Source organism: Pseudomyrmex gracilis, unplaced genomic scaffold (genome assembly GCF_002006095.1).
Source record: "Pseudomyrmex gracilis isolate BER0280 unplaced genomic scaffold, ASM200609v1 scaffold_224, whole genome shotgun sequence".
NCBI classification, from domain to species: Eukaryota; Metazoa; Arthropoda; class Insecta; order Hymenoptera; family Formicidae; genus Pseudomyrmex; species Pseudomyrmex gracilis.
This window is the reverse complement of record NW_018020808.1, coordinates 65,369-87,566: the sequence shown is the minus strand read 5'-3', so window position 1 is coordinate 87,566 and position 22,198 is coordinate 65,369. Positions and strand designations below refer to the sequence as shown.

The 22,198-nt window shown below is 32.5% G+C and overlaps 1 protein-coding gene and 1 non-coding gene across 2 annotated transcripts in view; one reads left to right on the top strand and one right to left on the bottom strand.

Annotated features, from left to right (window-relative positions):
- The window catches only part of LOC109858776, a 50,261-nt gene extending 28,940 nt beyond the window's left edge, over nucleotides 1-21,321 (bottom strand). Inside the window, exons 1-2 of the mRNA XM_020436365.1 lie at nucleotides 21,058-21,321; nucleotides 16,381-16,824 (exon numbers count right to left, since the gene is read on the bottom strand). Coding sequence (XP_020291954.1) covers nucleotides 16,381-16,632 — 252 coding nt within the window. The 5' untranslated portion in view covers nucleotides 16,633-16,824; nucleotides 21,058-21,321. The remainder of the gene's footprint in view (nucleotides 1-16,380; nucleotides 16,825-21,057) is intronic.
- Trnav-aac lies at nucleotides 4,144-4,216 on the top strand. Its single transcript has one exon. It is a non-coding gene; the product is annotated as a tRNA-Val (tRNA).
- Nucleotides 21,322-22,198: the final 877 nt, after the last annotated feature.

The following is a 22,198-nucleotide window of genomic DNA, read 5'->3' as shown; positions in this document are numbered from 1 at the left end:
AATTGATCCGCTGAAACCGAGTCATCGCAGAGTTTTGTCTTAACCGTGATTAAGTGCAGTTGCGTTGAGTCCGTTCCGAATATCTCCGGCGATTCGCGTGCCTCAGGTTTCCTGACGATCCCTATTTGTAACCATATATACACTTTGTACCTTGAGTGCACAGCACTGCGGGTATCTTAAGAAATAAACTCAATTTATATTGACAAACCCTACACTTAGAAATTTATCGTAAAACTTCACGTGTTTAAACAGATAAGTAGTAGTTATTTTTACACATATCTAGAAACTCAAAATTAGATTAGAATCACGCAAAACACTCAGGATATTAAAAAAACCACGTTTACATTTTTTTGTATTTCTTTTCTGGTCATAAAATAAATTGAAGAACAAGCAAGAGCGTCTGCGTAAATTTTGCATCTACAAGATCAAATATAAAATTCTTTAAACGATTTTTCACAGTCGCATAATCTCTCATTTACGACAAATGTAATTTTTTATTTATATATTTTTATATTGACATTTACTTTCAAAGCAAAATCTAAAACTTTTACACACACATACACATAGAGAGAAAGAGAGTAATATCTTGCTTTGAAATGTAAATGTCAATCATATAAAAATATAAAAATAAAAAAGTACATTTGTTGTAAATAAGAAATTATGCAAAATATAATATAATATGTACAGGGTAGTGAGCCCAATTACTGTGCTTGACCCAATTAGTGTTTGTTTGCATTTAAATAATAATTACTAAGTAAATATTAAAAATAAACGTCTCAAGTATTTTTTTCAACAAAAGTAAGTTAATAAAGATTACGTTTAGAAAGAAAATGTATTATTAGTAAAGTTAAATAACTAAAAATATTTTTATAAAAGCGTATGTAAGAATAGTGACGAATTTTATCAATCGTCTTATCAAAAGTAGTAAAAGGAATGCTTTTATTAAAAATAGTAAATTAATTATTTACACGATTCTCGTTAACCAAATTGTAAGTTTTTTATGTGAGAAAAGTTTAACTTCATAGAAAAACAAAAAGAAGTACTTTAAAAGCGTTCTTATTAATTTTTTAAATCGTGTCTATTAATACGATTTGAAGCTTGTTCGCGTTAGTGTGCAGACCTTCAAGCAGACGTTTTTTCTGACCGTTGTGGCACGAGTTCGCATCAGCTTGCGCAAAAAACAAACTGGGTAGAAATTAATGTAAGTGTTCTTTTTAAAAAAAAATGAATACTTGTACTTTTAAAATATATTTATTAATTATTATTTAAACAGTTACTATAAAACTAAGCTGCATCTCAAAAAAGAAAAGAAAAATGTACAGCAAGAAAGTTATGTTCAAAGCCTTGAAGGTTCTAAAGTCTGAAACATCCATTAATGCAGCCAGCAGACTTTTTAGATTTTTTTTAAATGTGCCATAAAACATAATATATAAAAGAGACACACAGTAACTGCGAACGCACAATTCGAGACAGGCACACACTAACCGAGAGCGCATTAATACATTCTTTTTATCTCGTATAGTTGATATCTAAGAAAATTTCCTTAACGGCGCACTAACTAAGCCTACTGCCCTACATAGTGTTTCTCTCTATTTCTAAAATATTACCAAACCTCAAATCTTAAAAGAGATATTTCCAGTCGAATTCGGAAGTTATGTTCTTTAGAAACAAGTACGGAGAAAGTGGAGCACGGGACGAGTTAATTAAAATTTTCCACGTAATTCCGATGATAAATTCGCCTTCTTTCGGATGCGTCCGAGCGCCGATGACCCAGATATAAATTTCGATTCGAGAAACGCCGTGGCTTTAATAACAGACGATTCGCGCAACTTTCTTAATTACTCTCGACCGGACCGCTCCGATCTCCTCTTTTCTTTCTTGCTCTTCTCCTTTTCCTGATCGAAGAGGAAGGCACCGACCAAAGGATTTATAGACACACACACACATACACATCTACATTTCTCGATGCGCGCTTTTTAGCATAAATTCCTATACTCTCCTCGCTTCCGAAGTTAACTCAATGTGCTCCCAATATCAAGTGCGGAAGCAAAATTTAGTCACACATGAAGCGCAACTTGATTTAGCGTTCGGTTCAACACTTTTTCTCCGTTCGAATAATAGACGTCAGAAATATCGATCTTAATCAAAATAATTTTAATTCGCGAAATATTCAATTAAAGCATTTCTCAGTGTTTTGGTATCGTTAGAACGGAACTTAGATCTTGATGTATGTATGTAACTTCCTTTGAAGCATTCTGTGTAGACGTCGGTTTCACAACGCGCAACAACGCCGGAAACGAGATCGCGGAGCAAATAGTGTGTTTGTGCAAACACAGCCTCTCGCGTCTCGAGCTCTTGCCTATGTCCGCTCTGATGTCGCTATCAGCTCCGTATCGAAGATCCACTCAAATACACGTCGCGCGGATACTATTCCCTTTTACACGCGCGTTTTACCGAAAGCGCGTGAATACGATTTTGAAAGACCTTCAGTGGATGGCGAACTATTTGCAATTCCGTGTGAACTCTCTCTCTCTCTCTCGATCAAACCAATATGTTGATCAGATAAATAAAAAGAAATAGGTAGTTTAAGAAAAGAAACTAAATAAATGGAATTTGAAAAAAAGCAATGTTGAATTGAACGAATTGCAAACAATTCTGTATATTGAGCTGTTACTTCAATATCGTTACATCAGAATTGTCGATTTTCTAAGTATTGATTATTATATCAAAGAGACGTAATTACATAATAATCTATTTAAACAGGTTAATAGTCTGTAGAAATCGTAAAGCTTGTATAGAAAAATTTGCAATTACAGAATTCAATGAATCAGTAAGCGCGTCATGTTATGTCACGACGGATACGGTTTGGTCTCGGTCGACTGGAGTTCAAGCTGGTGCATTTCCTAAAGGATGTGCAACAGCATAGAAATCGCGTTGGTGCGCACGAGATTCTCGCCTCCATACACAGAGGATCGATTGGCTGCAATCGATATGCGTGCATCTGACGTATGCAGCCGAGCGCAACTGGAAGCTCTCTCTCTCTCTCTCTCTCTCACTTACTCACTCACCATCGCCTCTCTATTTTTGTTTTCTTGCACTCGTATATCTTTTTGCACGATGGCATCGATCACTTCAAACGACGTTCTATATTCGTTCATAAACCATTTCTTGCGTCGACAAAACGTCAAATTTTCATTTTCATGATAAAATAAAAAGTAAAAATTACTTAATTAAATTTATTGTTAAGAGCACAGAAGCGACTAAAAAATTCATCTCCGTGTGGTTTTAAAAGCGAAGACATTAATTGAGCAGAATTTAGAACGTGAGTGAAATACCGAGATTGAGATTAGAACCGAGCGCTAAAATTAGCTCAGATAAGCTAATCATAAAGCCATATGAAGCGAATCATCGGTCAATGATTATTCTCGAAATTTTCTTAAAAATTTTTATTATCCAATACATATATCATTTATCGTATGATAAATATATTATTAACGTTGATGTAGACGCGAGATGACTAAAATTAAATCGAGATTCGCGTCGAGAATACTAGCACTTGTAACTTTTGAAATTGCTTGATTATAAAAGTTTCGTCATCGTTATTTAATTAATTGTCGACATAAGCGCAGTTCGAAAGGAAAAGAGCGGTTCACACTATGGTTTACTTGTGAATAAAACGAAAATTGTTTGATCGAGAAATCTCTCGCTGTTTGTGAGAATTTATAGGGTTTCTGTATATACAAGTTAATTGAAGGCGAGAGACGGGGAAGAGAAAACACAGTAGAGAAAAAGAAAGAAACGGCGAAAAGATGCAGAAAAACGAGAGAACAGTCCGTCGTTGGTAAACGATATCGAATAAAGAAGCTCTTTATGAAGAAGCGGCAAAAGTTTGACTGAAAAAACAGCCAACCATTCTACATTGCTTTCGAAACTACGAGAATTCGCGGCGTAAATGAGGAAAAACATACCCGATTTTAATGACGTTTAGATTAAAAGAGTTTTCATTGAGCAATAAACATATACAAGTGCTTGCGCATTATATATATAAGAGAGAAGGAAAATGTAATAAATCACTCGTACAATTAAAAAAAAAAATAATATTTAGAGCTCGATCAGTAAAACGAGAACTTGTTCTCTCAACAAGTTTCCGTGGTGTAGTGGTTATCACATCCGCCTAACACGCGAAAGGTCCCCGGTTCGATCCCGGGCGGAAACATTTTTGGACATAAATTTTTTTTTGCAAAACAAAGTGATTATTGTATCAAGCAAAAAAAACTAAATATTATATTACAATATTATGTCACAAATATGTGTAAGTAAAATAAATGCAATAATAGTTTTCAAATTTGTATATTTTAGACTTCAAATCCGAAAAACATCTACGAATGTTAAAAAAAGTAAAGTTTTTTATATTACATATAATTAAATATCTGTAATGAAATTTTTGGAGTCAGAAATGTTTTTTCTTACGAGATTTCTAAGACACTCAGCGCAAAACTGTTCTATTAAATCGTCAAAAAAGTTAGATAAAATTAACAAAAAATAACGGAAGAATTCATAAGAACGAAGAACAATGGTGACAAGTATATGAACGAGCTTACACACACTATAAAATTATTGCTTCTACTTCGATATACCTCGATAAAATCAATAATCGTCAAAGACAATACGATACATTCGAGTGTGCATGTTACTTCCAAGAGAGCATTTTGAGAGGAGATGAAATTATCGAACAATAGTAGCGACGAGCAAAGCTATGTTTCTCTGTGGAAACAATGGCGGTCGATTAACGGTAAACTGCCGATTAAAGTGCACGAAAGTACATACATTATGCATGACACTCATGTAACGATCGTGTAAACCCGCGAATGAGTATGTGGAAGTCAGCGAACCACCGCTTGTGAAAGTTTAATTCAGGTGATGTGAACTATCGGCGCCATTAGTAAATTTACACAACGTTACAATATCGCAACGACTCTGTTTACTTAAAAAAAAAAAACTAGCTTACAGGTTGAATTACGTTATTTTCTTGCAGCGTGATAAAAGATCGATTGCAAATTAACAATTTTTTTTATTCGTTTTAAAGTTATTGTTGCAAACATTGTATGTACAGTTAGAAACATACATGAGTAAACTGTAATCAATCAAATAGTTAAATAATTAAAAAACAAAAGATGAAAACATTATTTTTGAAAAAAATCAGTTTTGTTTATACACACAAAAAACACACGCGCAGTTTTGATAATTTCGTTTTCGTAATTTTATTAAGATTATCTCAGCCATTTGCAAAATAAAGCATGGATCTGTTATTTTACATAAAAAATATGCATATATTTTGTAAGATGTGTAGGTGGCAATGCAATCACAAAGTCCTCGAATCCCAAGAATTGATCCAAAAGTATATCAGATTCACGACGCGCGGAAATAGGGAAGCCGTTGGCTTTCGCGAAGTTCTCGAGTTTGCAACTTTGTAATACTTTGTCTCAGAATAGGAAAATGCGTTCTGACCTGATACATCTAGACCCCTGATATGTCCTTGTTTTTTTAATAGTTTTTCTCTTCTTCTTTTTAGGTTTCTCTTCCACGCTTCTTTTTGTTTCGCGTCATGTCTTGAACGCGCGTACAACTTTTATGAATATTATCGCTACTTCACTTAAATCCCGTTTTTTCTCTCTTCTCGGTCTTCAATAAAGTTATTTTACTTTGAGCTGTGTGTGTGTGTGTGTGTGTGTGCAGATGTATCTTATTTTCAAATATTCTCATAAGAATTGTATACACCGAAAAAATTGTATTCTTGTTTTGAGGAGAGATATCTCAGTTACTTTAAGTATATTTTAGACTAAAATAGGCGCCAAGAAGAGTTTCTTATTTTAAGAGGAAAATCCTCTAAATAGTAATATTGATAAGAATATATACTGATTAGAATATAAAAAGCCTCTATAGAAAAACATATATATCTCACTATCGAAAAAGACTATATTCTTAAATAAAGAATATATTCTTAAATAAAGAAAAATATTTTTTTAATTTCAGAAGAATATTATCTAAAATCTTTAAGAAGATTTTTTAAGTATAAAATCTTCTACTTACAAGAATATAATTTTTTCGTTGTACAAAAAATAAGATATAAAAAAGATCATGTATATGTAATTACCAAATATTTATTGTTGTCTAACAGATGTAGAGTTACATTTGACTGTAGATTAAAGATTTTAAATGTTTGTACATAATTATATAAAAAACAATATTTTAATATTTTTTTTTAATTTATGCGGACGAGAGTGACTATCGCACAGGATATATATAGAATAAACTATATATGTGATATATTGCAAGTGTTTTTTCTACTTACGTTCTACAAATAATTCAAATTTTTTGAGGTGCATCCCGAATATTAGAGTTTTCTGTACGTCTCTTGAAAACTTTTGCAGGCTTTTTCAAATCAAAAAAAAAAAAAAACCGCTTCCCGTCGAATAAGAAAACCTGCCGTGCCGATCGGCATACATACTTACACGCGATTGCGCGTGCGACGTAATTTAATTACAAGTTGTAAAAGCTGCTATTATTGTCCGTCATCGTAGTTTCACAAACTCAATCCCATCTAACTTTCGCTCGCCGATGTTTACGTTCTGCTTTTGTCAGGACACGCTGCTTCTATGTATGTACATACATATAAATGTGCATGCATACACTGTGTCAACACAATGTAATGCATCCATCATCCGGAAACAAAGACATGCACGTTTACATTCGAGGCAACACTTTTAACAATTAAGCGAAAAGAAACAAGCAAATTTTTCAAAGAAGCAAATATCTCTCGATTTTTATTTAAAACCAAACATATGAACGCTTATAAATGCATTTCAAAGATGTAATTTTTATACAAAACAACTATTACATTATTATATTATAGATGATCTTTCCAAGCAACAGAACGTACTTCAGAACACAGTCGCATACTTTGCGACACAGTCGACCAATTCGATTGGATGCACTAGTGCGCACTAAGTGAGTCTTCTTTCAGTGTGTAGTAAAATACTAACACCGAAGCGCGTTCTACTACACATTGAAAGAAGGGGATGCATTTAGTGCGCACTAGTGCGTCCAATCGAATTTGTTGAGTGTTGACAACTGAAACAATATTTAGCTTTTTTATTTAATTTCTCAAAGATAGAAAATTAGATACAGGAAGTAGGCCCAACTTACCGTCAAACGCGAGCGTTTATGTGGGATGCCTGCTACGATCAGATGATCGCTACACATGAACTCTAATGCTATTCTGCTTCTGTCTTTCTCTCTCTCTCTCTTTCACTCACTTATTTATTTAATCATTATTTTCTCACACACTCGTAATTTTTATTAACACATTCACAACTCGCGATTTTTAAGTAAGACATTATCAGAAGATCGCAAGGTTTTGCTATTTAAATGAGTACTATCTATTTATACTATCTTTTTTTTTTTTTATATTTAAAGTTAAAATATTTTGAAATTTGGAAAGGGAAATTTTGAATTCTTTATGTTTCCAACACAATAAAGAAAATAAAAAAGTATGTAATAACAACAAGTAAACCTTGTTTTATATAAACAGAATGTTCAAAAATTCATACACCTGCTATATTGATTTCATTGTTATTATTTACATGCACAAAGCATATAAAGTTATTGATTGCACATATCAATATCGCAATATATTTATGTACTTCGCATACTACAACAAATAAATAGAAAGAGAAAAAGAGAGAGGGAGGGAGGAAAAGAGAGAGTTTCAGCAGTGTGCAAACGAACAAGTGATTGGACATATCGTCGATTTGATTTCAATTAAACAAAAAAATTTCTATATCAGATACGATCCGATGTTGAGAAAAAAATAATGCAACTTAAGTATATATATACTTAGTTTCCGCGAGCGAAATCGGCATTTAAAAAATTAGAACAACATTATTCTTGTCAGATATAAAATATTTGATTATATCTTAATTCCCAAAAAGATATTTTCTCTTCTGCAGTTGTTTTCCCAAAATGTTTTTTGTTTTTATTATTAACATGTGTCTACATTTACAGTCAGAAGAAAAATGTCATTTAATGTGTATATGTAGCTTTTTGACATATCGCGAGAAAATTCAAAACTACTACTTTTTGTCTTCAAAAAGACATAACAGTACGTTTCAAAATTTAACATTTTTTATTGATCTTTCGAATTTGACAAAGCTAATTCTATTTTTTGTCTCATTATCAAAGTTGATATGTACATACGTATCGAGTTCAATTCGAAACAAACGATTTCAATTAAAATATCATCGTGTTCTGAATTTTAAGGAAAATTATTAACAGTTTCGTAACATTCTCGTTCCATTGATCATGGTTTTTTATTGTAAATGAGTAATATTCAAATTAATGTACGCTTACGTAACACATTCACTGTATCAGGATTTTTGAAAAAAAAAAAAACAAGCTTAGCCTCAAGTTGCGACATTTGATACGATTTGATTTGAATAGACGAGAAAATCTAACTTTTTCCTTTCTTTTTTTCTTTTCTATCTTTCTACCGCCAAACGAAATACCACATGCAACCGACGTACGCGCAATACAATACGCGATATTTATGGATAAAACTTTTTACTGCAGCGAGTATATGTGAAAAAAATCGCTGCAATGTCTGTTTTTTAGATAATTGCTTTTCTACAGAAAAATCCGTCACGTCACTCGTCCGTCCCGTTTCAATATTTACATGCGCACTCGTATCACGCGATATACAAATCGCGTTGTCGATTTCAATTTTGCTTTTTTCTCTGTCGAACTTACGTATTGTGACGGAAAAAAAAAAGAAAAATCGTCTCGTGGAATCATGAAAAAGGAATTTTTTAAACGCAATATGAATTTGTCAAATCGAGAGACGATCTGAGCGCTGAGAGAAGAGAGACATTTGTAAAGTCGACGTAATGACAAAAAATAAAACTTTGAGTATACTATATCGGCCGAATGTGTGTGTGCGCGCTGCTATCTAAACTTCTCGAGTTTAAAATAAGAGAATCACGTTAGTGAAAAGTGAGAAAGAAATTAAGTCATTTAAAAAAAAAAAAAAAATAAGCGAGAAAATATTTATAAAACACTTCTTTTTACAAAACGCCAACCTGTCGGCTGCGAAAAAGTCAATCGCAATCTCAAATCGCGCGCGATTTTCATGGTAATACACAACTAACGGTACGTTCTAATGAGAGAGCGCACTAAAGAGTCGGACTTTAAGTAGCCACGATCATGCAATGGTCTGAGAAGGACGAAAGAAAGAAAGCAATAAACGAGCTGTGCACCTGATGTTCGGGTAAAACTTTTCGTTATTCAGAGATTTGACAAAACGTTTTCGATCCACTATGGGATCTTCTTCAGTGTCTATGCATATACCAGTTTGAGAAAAGAAAGAGCAAGAAGGCACTCAGAGTAACTGTCAGCCGCACACATGAAGACGCGAAACATCTTCATGCTCAGAAAACAACCGACAGACTTCTCTCTCTCTGTGCATATGCATCGAAGAAGATCCCATAGTGAGTCGAAAGGTTTTTGTCAAATCTCTGAATAAAGAAGAATTTTATTCGAACACCAGGTGTACAGCTCGTTATTGCCTTCTCCATTCCTTCTTGTTGAAATATAAGACACGAGCACGAAACGTATAAGAGCTCTGAGTTTGTATTTGCTATATTCCATCCTTTCTTCATCCTATCGCAAAATAATCGTTGAACTTTTTCCAAACCTTGTAGCAATCATTTTATTCGTAAAGTATGACTGTATTATTTATCACGCTGATAAATCGATTAAAATGACGATGAGTTTCGTTAATAGTAACAATAAAAAGCTGAAATAACAACATAATGTAACAAAAGTCACGTAATAAAGTGATTGCGCGCAAATTATCTTCACTTCTTTTTTTTTTCAATTATTTTTCAACCACATTTTTTCTAATCTATACGACATAAAACTCGTACTCGTACACCGAAAAAATTGTATTCTTGTTTCGAGGATATCCCACTTACTTTAAGTATATTTTATACTAAAATAGGAGCCAAGAAGAGTTTCTTATTTTAAGAAGAAAATCTTCTAAATAGTAATATTGATAAGAATATNTACTGATTAGAATATAAAAAGCCTCTATAGAAAAACATATATATCTCACTATCCAAAAAGACTATATTCTTAAATTAAGAATATATTCTTAAATAAAGAATATATTCTTCATTTCTTAAATAAAGAATATATTCTTAATTTCAGAAGAATATCGTCTAAAATCTTTAAGAAGATTTTTTAAGTATTAAAATCTTCTACTTACTAGAATATAATTTTTTCGGTGTAGGTACTGCCTAAATCTCAAAGTTACCTATATTATCCTAACATATGTTAAATGCGCTGACGTAATCGCGCATAATTTACGTTGCTCGTTATATAATTCTATAATTCTATAATACGTTATATCATTGCAATTAAACAACTGAAACGAGCAGTGTTTAGGAACTTACCTTGTGAAATTTCAATCGAGTGAAATCCGCATTTATCCGTGAAAAACGCTCTAGTCTAAGGAAAATAATGTTACAACTGCGTGTTATGCGAGAACGAACGTATTCTAGTCTTTGGACAATGTCATAAATCGTTCCACACTCATAAAAGACTAACTTCTCGTTTATCATGCGCTTTTCTGTCCGGTATCCTTCGACCGTCCACGAAGAAATATATATCTCTCGCTATGCGAGAATACGGAAACGCGCGAAAGAGAATTTGAAATTGTAAGATCTGTGCCATTCTTACGCCATCATAAAGCCAGTGTGTATGAAACCACTTTCGCGCTCTTTGCGAGAGTATGTACGATATTATATATATAAAATATAGATTTTTCTTCCGCAACAAGATTTGCTCGACCATCACTATTGAGGATTGACGGTTTCGGTATGGAGTTGCCGGGAACACGTGCGTGCGCCGGTCATTTGTTTTAATATTAAGATAAAACCCACTTGATAGTCCAAAAAAAATCAAATTTTGTTTATTTTGTCAAGAATAAAACGCGTCGTGGTAATTACTGGTAATCTGAACTAATAATCTTAAAAAAGTATGAACGATTATCGTATCGGAAAAGAACAACAGAAAAATCGCTGCGTTTAATATCAAACACAAAAAATACACTCTACGAGTCTTGCAGGTATCTTACTAAATCCTAACGTATGCCGCATTCGTGCCGTATGCAAAATGTAAATTAAAATAATATTTTAAGGCTCGTGAAAATTCAACTAAGTATATAAGGGAGACATATATATGTATACACGTACAAGTTTCCGCTCAACATCCTGCGAACGGCTTGTATCGGCCTTATATACTTTGATGTAAATTAAAGTCAAAGATTTTTTAGATACAAAGATCTTTTCCTCTGCTCACACACACACACACACACACACAAATTGCTCCAAATATAAGACTCCGTTACCTATTTGTTCTATTGAAGCTCCTTTATAGCGAGAACGCGAGAACCTCTTGCATCTTCTGTGACAGAAAAATGACCGTGCAAAAGCGCGCGCTAGTACATGTACGCACCGACCATAAATCGCGCGACACACGTAAATAGTGTTCACTTCATTTTTCATGTGTCACTATATCTCTAGAGCGAAGCAAATAAACACAGACGCGTTGCAAAGCTGGCTCACATATAAGCGAGGCGTATGAAAAGCCGCAAACAAATTTTTTTAAACATATACAAAATAATAAAAGTACAAATGGCAAAATCTGAAAAATAAACGGTCTCATAAAAAATATATTTTTACAAGTAAAGACACGGAGAAGCATAAGAATAGACTAAACTGGTTTATAGTAATCTCAGTGCATTTTTATTTGAAATCTGTTTTTTTTTTTTTTTTTTTTATTGTTTTGCTAATTTGCATTTCCTTCGATTTTATGTGTAGTCTTTGATAAAAATCTGTAGAGCGCGAGCTGCTATTCAGCTCGTCTGTTAAAGAACCACGCATCATTTTTTTTTTTTAATAAAAAAGTATACTTCAAGACATTTCTTTCTTCATAATCTATTATATAAGTGTGTTTGATGTCACTTTAAAGCTTACATTTTATATTATTGTTTTCTGTTGTCTAATATCAAAGAAATTGGTTTAAAAAGGTTTGAAGTTATTTATTTTTTAAGTGTTTATATAAACACTTAAACGAGAATAACAAATATTTGCAATATATGATTATTTTACTTTTTTACCTAAAACAAAAGCTACGCAAGCTTGTGAAAAAATTTGTGTTGGTATGTATGGCCAAGATGTTCTATCGATGTCTACTGTCAAGTGTTGGTTTCGTTGCTTTTGGAGTAGAAATTTTGATATACAAGATGCTTTGCGCTCTTGCTTGCTTTGACTGAATTTAACACAGATTGTATTATCCAAAAAATTGAAGAAGACAGACATTTTTTTTTTTGGCAGATACAAACTCGACATTTCTAATTTAACAGTGATAAACCATTTACGGAAATTGAATGAAAAAGAAACTCGATGAGAGAGTTTTGCACGAATTAATCCAGAAAAATTTACTTTATTACGATAATTACACACACATTTTGCAACTCGACAAAACAGATTATAATTAACAGAACTTGGCTGAAAAATTCGAACGCATCCATTATATAGACATAGCACTTTTCGATTTGTTTCGATTCTTTACGAAATTTTTTTAAATGCTATTAATTTGCGTTTACCGTAAGAGTGCGAAAATCACTTGAGTGATTTTTAATCGGAAATTGCAGAAATTCTAAGAATTAATTACAAAATGATAAAAAAGATCATCCATCAGAATGGATATTGTTAAAGAATCGAGTATAGATTTGTTCGAAAATCCAAAATATATTGTAGTTGCCTTCCTCGTGGACATCACGATATTTATGTCACCCCCGCGCTATTTACGTTTGTAATTTGTCGCAAAGTATATACGACCGTCGCGATTTTCAATAGAACCACGTTATTCATTCTGACGATATTGCCTTATTTTTGTCAGCATCTCTCACTTGTTGCTTGGCCACAGAACATTTTACTGCATCGATCCGATAAAAAGCCACGAATATATAGGGTATCTGAAAAAGTTTGACAAAGTCAAAGTGTGATAGATTGGATTAATCTTAACAAAACAGTCATTTATTATCTTGCAAAATTAGTATATTTATTGAATTAGTAATTAATGAATGTGAGCCAATGAGCTCAATAGTGAGAAGCAATAGTCTCTTGTAGACGTGTACGATTTTTAGTTGTATTGCCGTGAAAATCAGCTGATTGCAAGAAGTTGTTATAACGCTCGCGTTTGTTTTACCTCTCGTTTCTGAGACATCACATGAAGTAAGTCATTTTTGTTTTACAACTAAAAATCATACTTGCTTATAGAATCCGGACTATTGCTTTCCACGCGCTCATTGGCTCACATTTATTAATTACTAAATCAATAAATATTGCGAATTTTGTAAAATGATAAATAACTTCAATTCACAGATTGACTCAATGCTATCTTCTAATTTGGCTGTTCGTGTTATTGCTGTCGTTTAAAAGTACAGTAAGTCGGTAAAAATATAAAAAATCATACAATTTATTCTGTCCCTCTCGAATTTGTGTTTCACTCTCAATAACTTCGTACCCGCGCTGTGTTATATAACGCTTTCGTAATAAATGAAAAAGTTAGTTCTCGCATTCATATATTTTTTCTCTGGCGGTCAAATCACGTGCCATTTAACAAACGTACAAAATGGTGTGACCGCTGAAAAACTTGTTCCTCCATTTTTGCAAAAAATATTAATTTTCGTAAAGTTAACAACATTACATACGCGCCGTTAAGTTAATTGACTAACTGAGATACCGAGAAGTTGTAGCGAACCTAACAACAAAAAATTTAAGACGTTGTTGAAAATTGTGCTTCACAAATGAAACACACGTCAGATTATCAAAGATTGTCTTTTAAAAGCGTAAATTTATCGAAAAATCCACAAATCACTTTGGTACATATTCCGAGAAAAATTTTTCCAGTCCATATTAACTGCAAACTCTTTCTTATACCATAACTTACCACACGGAATCCGTGTGACCACAATTTTCAATTTTCGTTAAGAGTGCGTAATTTAAACATGATTGCAATGTAAAACTGGGGAAAGAAATATAAGTCGAGACTTCATTCAGGTAAACTTTGCGCCGTTTACTTAAAACTATTAACGTCTCTAGATTGGTGTTTTTGAACCTATTCCTATTCCAGACATATATTAATCAATATAAGATGTATATGTCGCACATTTGAAAAAAATAAAAAATAAATAAATTTTTCATAAAAGTTAAAACTACGGTGGATTTGCCCATCTGTACACAAAGTGTATATCTGTCGCAAAAATAAGAATAATATTTAATAAGTTACTATATTATTTATCACTTTTTTTAGAGTAAATAGATTAGGATATCATCCTCGTTATATTCGCGGCATCAAAGATTAAATCCGCAGAAATTGTTCGGGTTTCAATTCTTGGTAAATGCAGCTTTAACTGAGCAATGGCAATGCGATCTGTGTGTGGCCAGACGTTAGTGAATACACAGTTCGCTATAAACTGCCGAGCGATAATAACGCTCGGCGTTAAGTGCATTGTGCACATTGTGCGCCATGCACGAACAGTGACATCTTCTATTACGAAGAAAGAGATCTAGCGCTCTTTTAAATTCTAACAATTTTATACTCAAATATTTGAAATAACTAGATTTGTTAACATGTAGTATTAATTATTTAGAAAATAATTACAAAAGAGAAATATACATATAGCAGAAACAAATGTCTGCAATGAAAGGATTACTATAAAAACTAAATAATTTATAGACAAAAAGTTTATGAAACCCCAATCTGTATAAATATATTACTAAAAATAATAAACATTATAATAAATATTTATTAGTTTTGTACTCGTTCAGAAACAAAACTTTTACGTTTGTGGTATTATCTGTGGTTTGTTAAATATATTTGTGGTTAGTTAATGTTATATATGTATATATAAAAGTGTGGCTGAAAAAAAATAATTTTCGGCTCACAGATACATAAAACTACACAGGCGACGCTGGCTACAAATGCAGTACGGACTGCAATCGCGTGATATGTCACGCGACGTAAATAATTGTGCATGTCGCGCAGAGCGAACTATCGTCATACACGTCAGCGTAAATAATTGCAATTGTTGCAAAACGAACGTACCTGCTAAAAATATAATTTTGCGATCTGCAAAAGAGATTATACAAAATAAACATTTTTTTTTTTTTGCAACTATATCTGAACCACCTATATCTTTTTCTTCTCGTTTTATGGAAAGATTTGCTTTACACGTAGCGAATTATTTTGAAGAAGAAAGAAATATGTGAATATTTCTTTTCGATGAAAAAAATTAATTGTTTGTATTTATACGTATCACTTCTCAGTTATATGTAAACCAATCTTCTTAATAGAAGAATTTGAATGATAATTTGTTACATCGAAACGATAACTCGAAGGAGAGTTGCAAATCGATAGAACCTATAGTCGATGGACAGGTCATTCATTAGTTAAAGTGTATTCGATAATTGTTCGTGCGCTTCAATTTACAGAAACATTTTCTATCGTAATTGCACCAGTGGTAACCGTCGCTAATACCATCTAAACTAGTAGAGAGAATTGTATTTTACTATTTTACTAAAGTATGTCTTCGATGTTATCAGCTAGTATGATCGAGAGACGAGTTTTTAAATAAAGCGCATGTAATAAAGTAATAAAAGACAATGATAGAAATTGGCCATATTTGGACCTTGCTGGCAACGAAAGTTTCTTGCGGGTCATGTTTCCACAGGTCTTAAAGAATCTGAAGTGCATAACTATTTATCCGGGAGACGATGGAAAAGTCATAAAAAATAAGAAAAATAAGGGTAAACAACCTAACGTTTGCAAATTCAAAAGACTACGGAAATATTGGTTTTTTTTTGTGTTATATGTTTTTAGAAACGTTTCAAATTTTCTGTCTAAAGTAATTTATATATTAGGTCTACCGGAAAGTTCTGTCCGTTTTTGGAATAAAACAAAATACACATTTTTCTTAATTTTTCAAAAATGGGATATACAAATTGCCCTCACGCTGGCAAGAAATCATTAATAATAATGGCAATTATATTATTTAATAAAGTTTATTGACGGTAAGAAAAATTTGTATTTTGTTTTATTCCAAAAACGGACAGAACTTTCCGGTAGACCTAATATTTATATATTTATGATTTTTTTTGTTTCATAAAGATTGAAGCTGAAAAATTGTTCATCGCACAGCGGAACATTCCTATTCGAAGAATCGATAAATAAAGATATTAATAAATTAATACTGACCGTTCGCCTAAGTACAGTCCTCACGGTCTCCACGTCCTGTTGTGTGGGCCAGTGTGCGTAAACGACACCGCTTAGCAGGATTATGAACACGCCGATCCAAATAGTCCACGCCAGAGCGTTGCGCGACCTGGCGAGCAGTTTTCTCGCTGTTCTCGTCGAGATTACGTCTTGCGTCGGTATCTCTAACTTCTGAGCTCGTTTTAGTATGTCCTGAAGTCGCCTTTTGGCTTGTTCCACGTCTGGCAACCCCATTTTTCTTATCCTTCTTATTCTATCCTTGGTTTCACTACGTCGATCTTGAGACTAGCAGAACCGCGCGCGTCTTTGCGCGTGAGATGATTACTGAAGACTCACGATGAAGACATTAAGAATCGGCGGGGGGTTGTAAGATCTTGTTCCATGTACACGATCCTTCTTGTCCGTAACGATTGCGTTCTTGATTTTCTGCAAAATTTATTCCAATTTGTGACTTTCGCGATATGTATATTTTATTTACAGCTTTGATATTTTAAATGCGTGAGATATATTGTGTAATCTTGCTCATTTGTTTTCTCGCGTACGAAGGAAGAAAGCCTCACCTACCAAGAATCTAGTTTTTTACATATAATACTTCATATATGTAAAAAGAAAATTATTTTTATAATTATTTTTATATAATAAATTATAATATAACATTAAAATTATAATATAATATCTTTATATTTTTAGATAATATATTATAATTATTTTTATACAATACTTCATACGTAAAAAAGAAAATTATTTTTATGTTGCAGCACATCATTTGCAATGTCGATGTTAATATTTTTATCTCGACAGTTATTATATCTAATTTATACAGCTTGATAAAGCTGAAAAAGACCTAATTTGACCGTTTTTTCAGTGAGTTTGTACTGCGTACTAAAGCGTGAAAATATATGAATAATTTAATATGAAAAAACTTGGAACATTCAATTTCAACGAATAATTTGAAAGTATATATGTTCTCTTTTTTGGCCTTCGGTATTAATTAATAATAATCAATTCTGAAATTATTCTCGCCGTAAAACAGTAATTATCTAATAAGTATCAGTAATTATCTAATAATTATCTAATAATTTTAGATCAATCTTCTTATTTCTCTCCCTCTTCTCCTCTCTTTTTCTTTCTCTTTCGTCGGTTTTGCTCAGATTACGCAAAGTGACGAGCGAGAAAAAAATCATCTTTTGTGAATCTAGGAAAACTTTTGCTCGGGCGCGCCTCGAGAACAGAAAAAAGAGATCGAAAGAAAACGGTTTATCTTACTCAGAAAGAGGAGTTTTCTCGTGTATGAAGAGAAGAAATACTCTTTCGATCAAATCGCAATGACGAGCCGCGAGAAACCATCAGGCCATCTTCTTTATTATCTTTTTTTTCCATTAAAGCGTCGATTATTTATCATCATGTTCAATATTAATCAATTTTTTTTTTCCGTATGAATACGGAAATTCCCAGAATTCATGATGATGTGTGACAGAATTGGACTAAAAATCAAGTGATTAAAATGTCTGGAAACATCTGGAATTATGAGTCTTTTTACGTTTACGAAGATTTTGATATAGTCTCTTGCATATGTTTATATAAAAAATATAATTATAATACGTAATATAAGATACAATATTTAGACTGTCCAGTAATATTTGCGACTGGCAATAATATTTGTTGAAAAATTTGTTGTCACATTTTCCAAAAATTATATAAATTTTATAAAGAAGTAGATTGCAAATAATGGTAAAATGATAAGTCACTCATCGAAAGAGAGGGCTTACCTCTCCGTAACACACTTTCCACGTGAAGGTTCTATTTGACCTTCTATTTCCTTTTCAAAATATTGACCAAAATAAGAAGATCGACTTTTCTATCAAATTTAGCTAATTTGATAGCTACACAAAAGGAGGACTAACACATATGAGACCCGACAACAAGTTAATGTAAGATATAACGAATTTATGTGTAAACTCACGGCGAGTAGTATAATACTGCGCAGTAAGCAGCGAATTCGTTTTGCGCTCTCGCGCAGAATAACTCATTTGATGTTAACTAAACATGATGAACTAGATTCCGAGACGCGTACAGGATCACTAGTGCTACGAGTCCGAGATTGTCTTGGCAAACATATACTCGCTAATTTATAATCTCTCTCCGGAGACCGTTCCGGAGACAGAGATGCACCATACTTGATTATACTTGAAGAGAATTCCTTCGCTGAAGGAATCCCCCATTCTGGCGAAATTACAGAAATCTTCCGCAACTATAATGTGGAAAACGTGTTAATCGAGCTCGGTCACCTGTTATTAATAAATTTGCAAACATATGTATTTTAAATAAAAAAAAGTCGCGAAGCGTATTTTGGATAAAGTTCCAGAAACTTGAAAAACGTGTGTTTTACACAACGCATATATGTTGCAATTTGAGAATCAAGATAAAGTGTTCGAACAAATGTTAAATCATCGATGATAAAAAAAAAAAAAATTATTGCGTAGATATAAGGCAACGAAGAATATCATTACACAAACCGCACAGTTGAGTACTCAAACATAAATATTAATCTCTCTCTCTCTCTCTCTCTCTTTATTGCACAATTCAAAATCTCTATTGTATTAATTATACAATATAGTACCTAATTGAGATGTGTATTTCTCTCATCATTCTAATATCGGTATTTGCCGGCATTTATGCTGAGATAATAGCGACTATGAAGATCAAAGAACAATCATATATAATCATACTTGAAGCACGTCCGACTCTTCCGTCTAATTGCAGAGCTTTATTGATTCAAAGACAAATCACATAAAAGAGAGTTATTCTTTTTTATTAAACGTCAAACTTATCAAACTCGCATCTCTAAAAGTTTTATTGTGATTATTATTATTATATATATATCGCGCTCGGAGAGATAATTAAATTTTGTTAAAACAAGATTCACGTATTGTTAGTCAAACTGAATCTTACTTATAGTAGATATTTATGATATGTTTGAATTAATGATAAAAGTATGAACAGATAGAATTATGAAATAATTAACGTAATTCAAATAGAGTATACTTATAATTTTACTCTTAAAATCTACAAATATTTGTTATATTCACCGATACAACTATTATTTCATTCATGTCATGCGTTGTAAAAAAATTGCACTTTCAACGCTAACAAAGCTTTAATTATAATATTATATTCTATTCATGATAGCGCGATAAAAATCTTATTAATATACTTTGAAGCTAATACAACCGTTTTACTTCAGTTTCTCGTGAGAATTTATTTGTTTTGATTGTTGCAATAATATCATTTACATAAATATCAATTGTACAGTTAATCAGAATTGATTATTGTCTCTTTCACAATTATGTTACGTATTTAAAAAAAAATCGAGCACTAATTATAATCAATATTGTAACTTACAAAAATAATTCGTAATAAAATGCAGTTGGAACACATTAACAATAATTACAAACAGAAATAAGAAACAGAACGCAAGTATTTCATTTAGACAGTAAGTTACAAAATATATTCTGTTAAAGTAGATGTTTTATTTGCATCTTCATGTTGTCAAAAAAACTAAAGTTTGCAACGATCTAATAGACAAATTTTGCACAAAAAAATGGCATCATGAATAACAATGATTTTGCAATGATTGCACTAAGATGATTTGCCATATCGTTATTCTTTTGCCGAAATAGTGTTTGGAAACTAATTTTTCAAACAACTACAAATATTTTATAAAAGATCAATGTTTTTACACATCTACTTCCTAAAATATATCTGTATAGTTGCAAATTACAATTTTAGTGCAAGATTTCGTCACATAATTTTGTAAATGGTTTCCTATCAGGGTTATTGTGACATGTGATTAACTGTTATCTTCATCTGATACGCATGATATTCTTGTTTTGATAAAACAAGTTGTTTAATTTTATCTTCGTATATTGTACTTATTTGTATTGTTGAAAATCTAATTGTTGTTGTAGGATTTTGGTCGTAAAACAAATGTAACCGGCTATAAAGAACAATTGAAGTAGAACACACTACACTCGATTAATCTCTTTTGGTCGCCAAACTCTCGATCTTTCGATTTTTTTTTTTCTACATTGCTCTATATTGCTGACAAATGAATCGATAAGTTGCCATAGAAAATTATGATAAAGCTAACATATTGGTAGATATGTATTAATTACATTGCTATTTGTTGCATTTTTTTTGCGTGTGTTAACTCACTTCATCAGCGTAATTCATTGATATTTTGGCAAGTGTTTATTTGCCAAGCATATATATTGCCGAGCCGTGTATACGATTACTTGACTGGTAAACGATTGTATTGATAACCGACTCTACATGTCTCTGCAAAATACCGTTTTGTATCATCGAAAACATGGCGACATATAGAATTTTCGCGCGAGTTCAATCAAAAAATCAACTTTGTCAAGCGATATTCTACCGTTGTGTAAGTTGATCAGCATCACCGACTGATGCAAAATAATTGTACTGACACACATTTTACCGACTGCATTGATCAACTTCTGTCCTTCGGTCAAACATATGTAATTTTACACGGGGTGCATATTCAACATTTCTTTTTCGTCACAAATCATCTACCTCTATCTTAAGAAGAGGCTTTTCACGTGAGCAAGAAAAAATTCGGAATAATCATAAGATCCTTACTATATATCGTCACTCCTTCCTTGGCGAAGATATACTTTTACCCATCAGTAAAACACAGCAAGATCGGTACACAATCTCCGAATGGCATAAAACACTGTATCGCGTTTCGGACACACGTATTTTTTGTAAAGTCACTATTAACTTTCTATGCGGTAGACATCGTGAAGTGACGTATTTCTATCGGCGAAACGCGTGTTCGAGTTAATCATAAAGACCATACAAACCAAAAGCGAGTGAACATAAACTTCACAAAGAACAACCCAATTCCCCGGACGGGCGAGAACTGACTCGACAGGGGTAGCTACCCTCACAGATATACAATGATCGGGCGCGCGCATGTGCTGCATCGAGGGTAACACCGCGCCACGCTGCGGATCTGGTCAGCGCGATGCGCTAAAGAAACGCGCCGATTGGTTGATTACGCGAAAGTGAGCCACCAGCAAAGAAGAAAGTTGGTTTCTCGGCCAAAAGTGATAAGGGTCTACATAGAGTCAGACGCGGAGAAGCTCGCGGTTGCGTCGGAGATTTTTTGAAGATGTCGATTGAACGCTAGATTGATCCTTCTTTCTCTCACGTTCTTTTAAATAACAAACATTATAATTAACTGGGAAGAAATTGATTAAATTTATTCTTGAACATTGTGCGAATAAAAACTAAAAATTTATGGATATAATTTAACGTACGTATTATTACAATATATATATATGTCGAAATATTGATTTACTATTAAAATATTGCATGTCGAAATTGGGCGCTAGAAAAACGCATTCTTTGAAAAACTTCTAAAAGACCTACTGTAAAAATGTTTTTTACTTTTAAAATTTTTGAAAAACAATTTTTTTCCTGAAAATAAGAGATTCCTTGCAAAACTGCGTTGGAATTTTGTAAAACTTTTCATTACAAAACAAATGATAAGTTTTTAAACAAAAAGCTTCTTTTCGAAAGAAAATTGTCAGGTTTTTCTTTAAATGTTTGTATCTTCAAAATTACTAAATACTTTTTTTATCAACATAAAATTGTTCAAACTTTTAATTCAAAAAACAAATTTGAAAAAATATTGATTTTTCAGAAGAGATATTCACTCTTAAAGTCACGTGGGTCTCACAGACCCAGTCTGTCCAATACGTAGGTCATTTTTGAA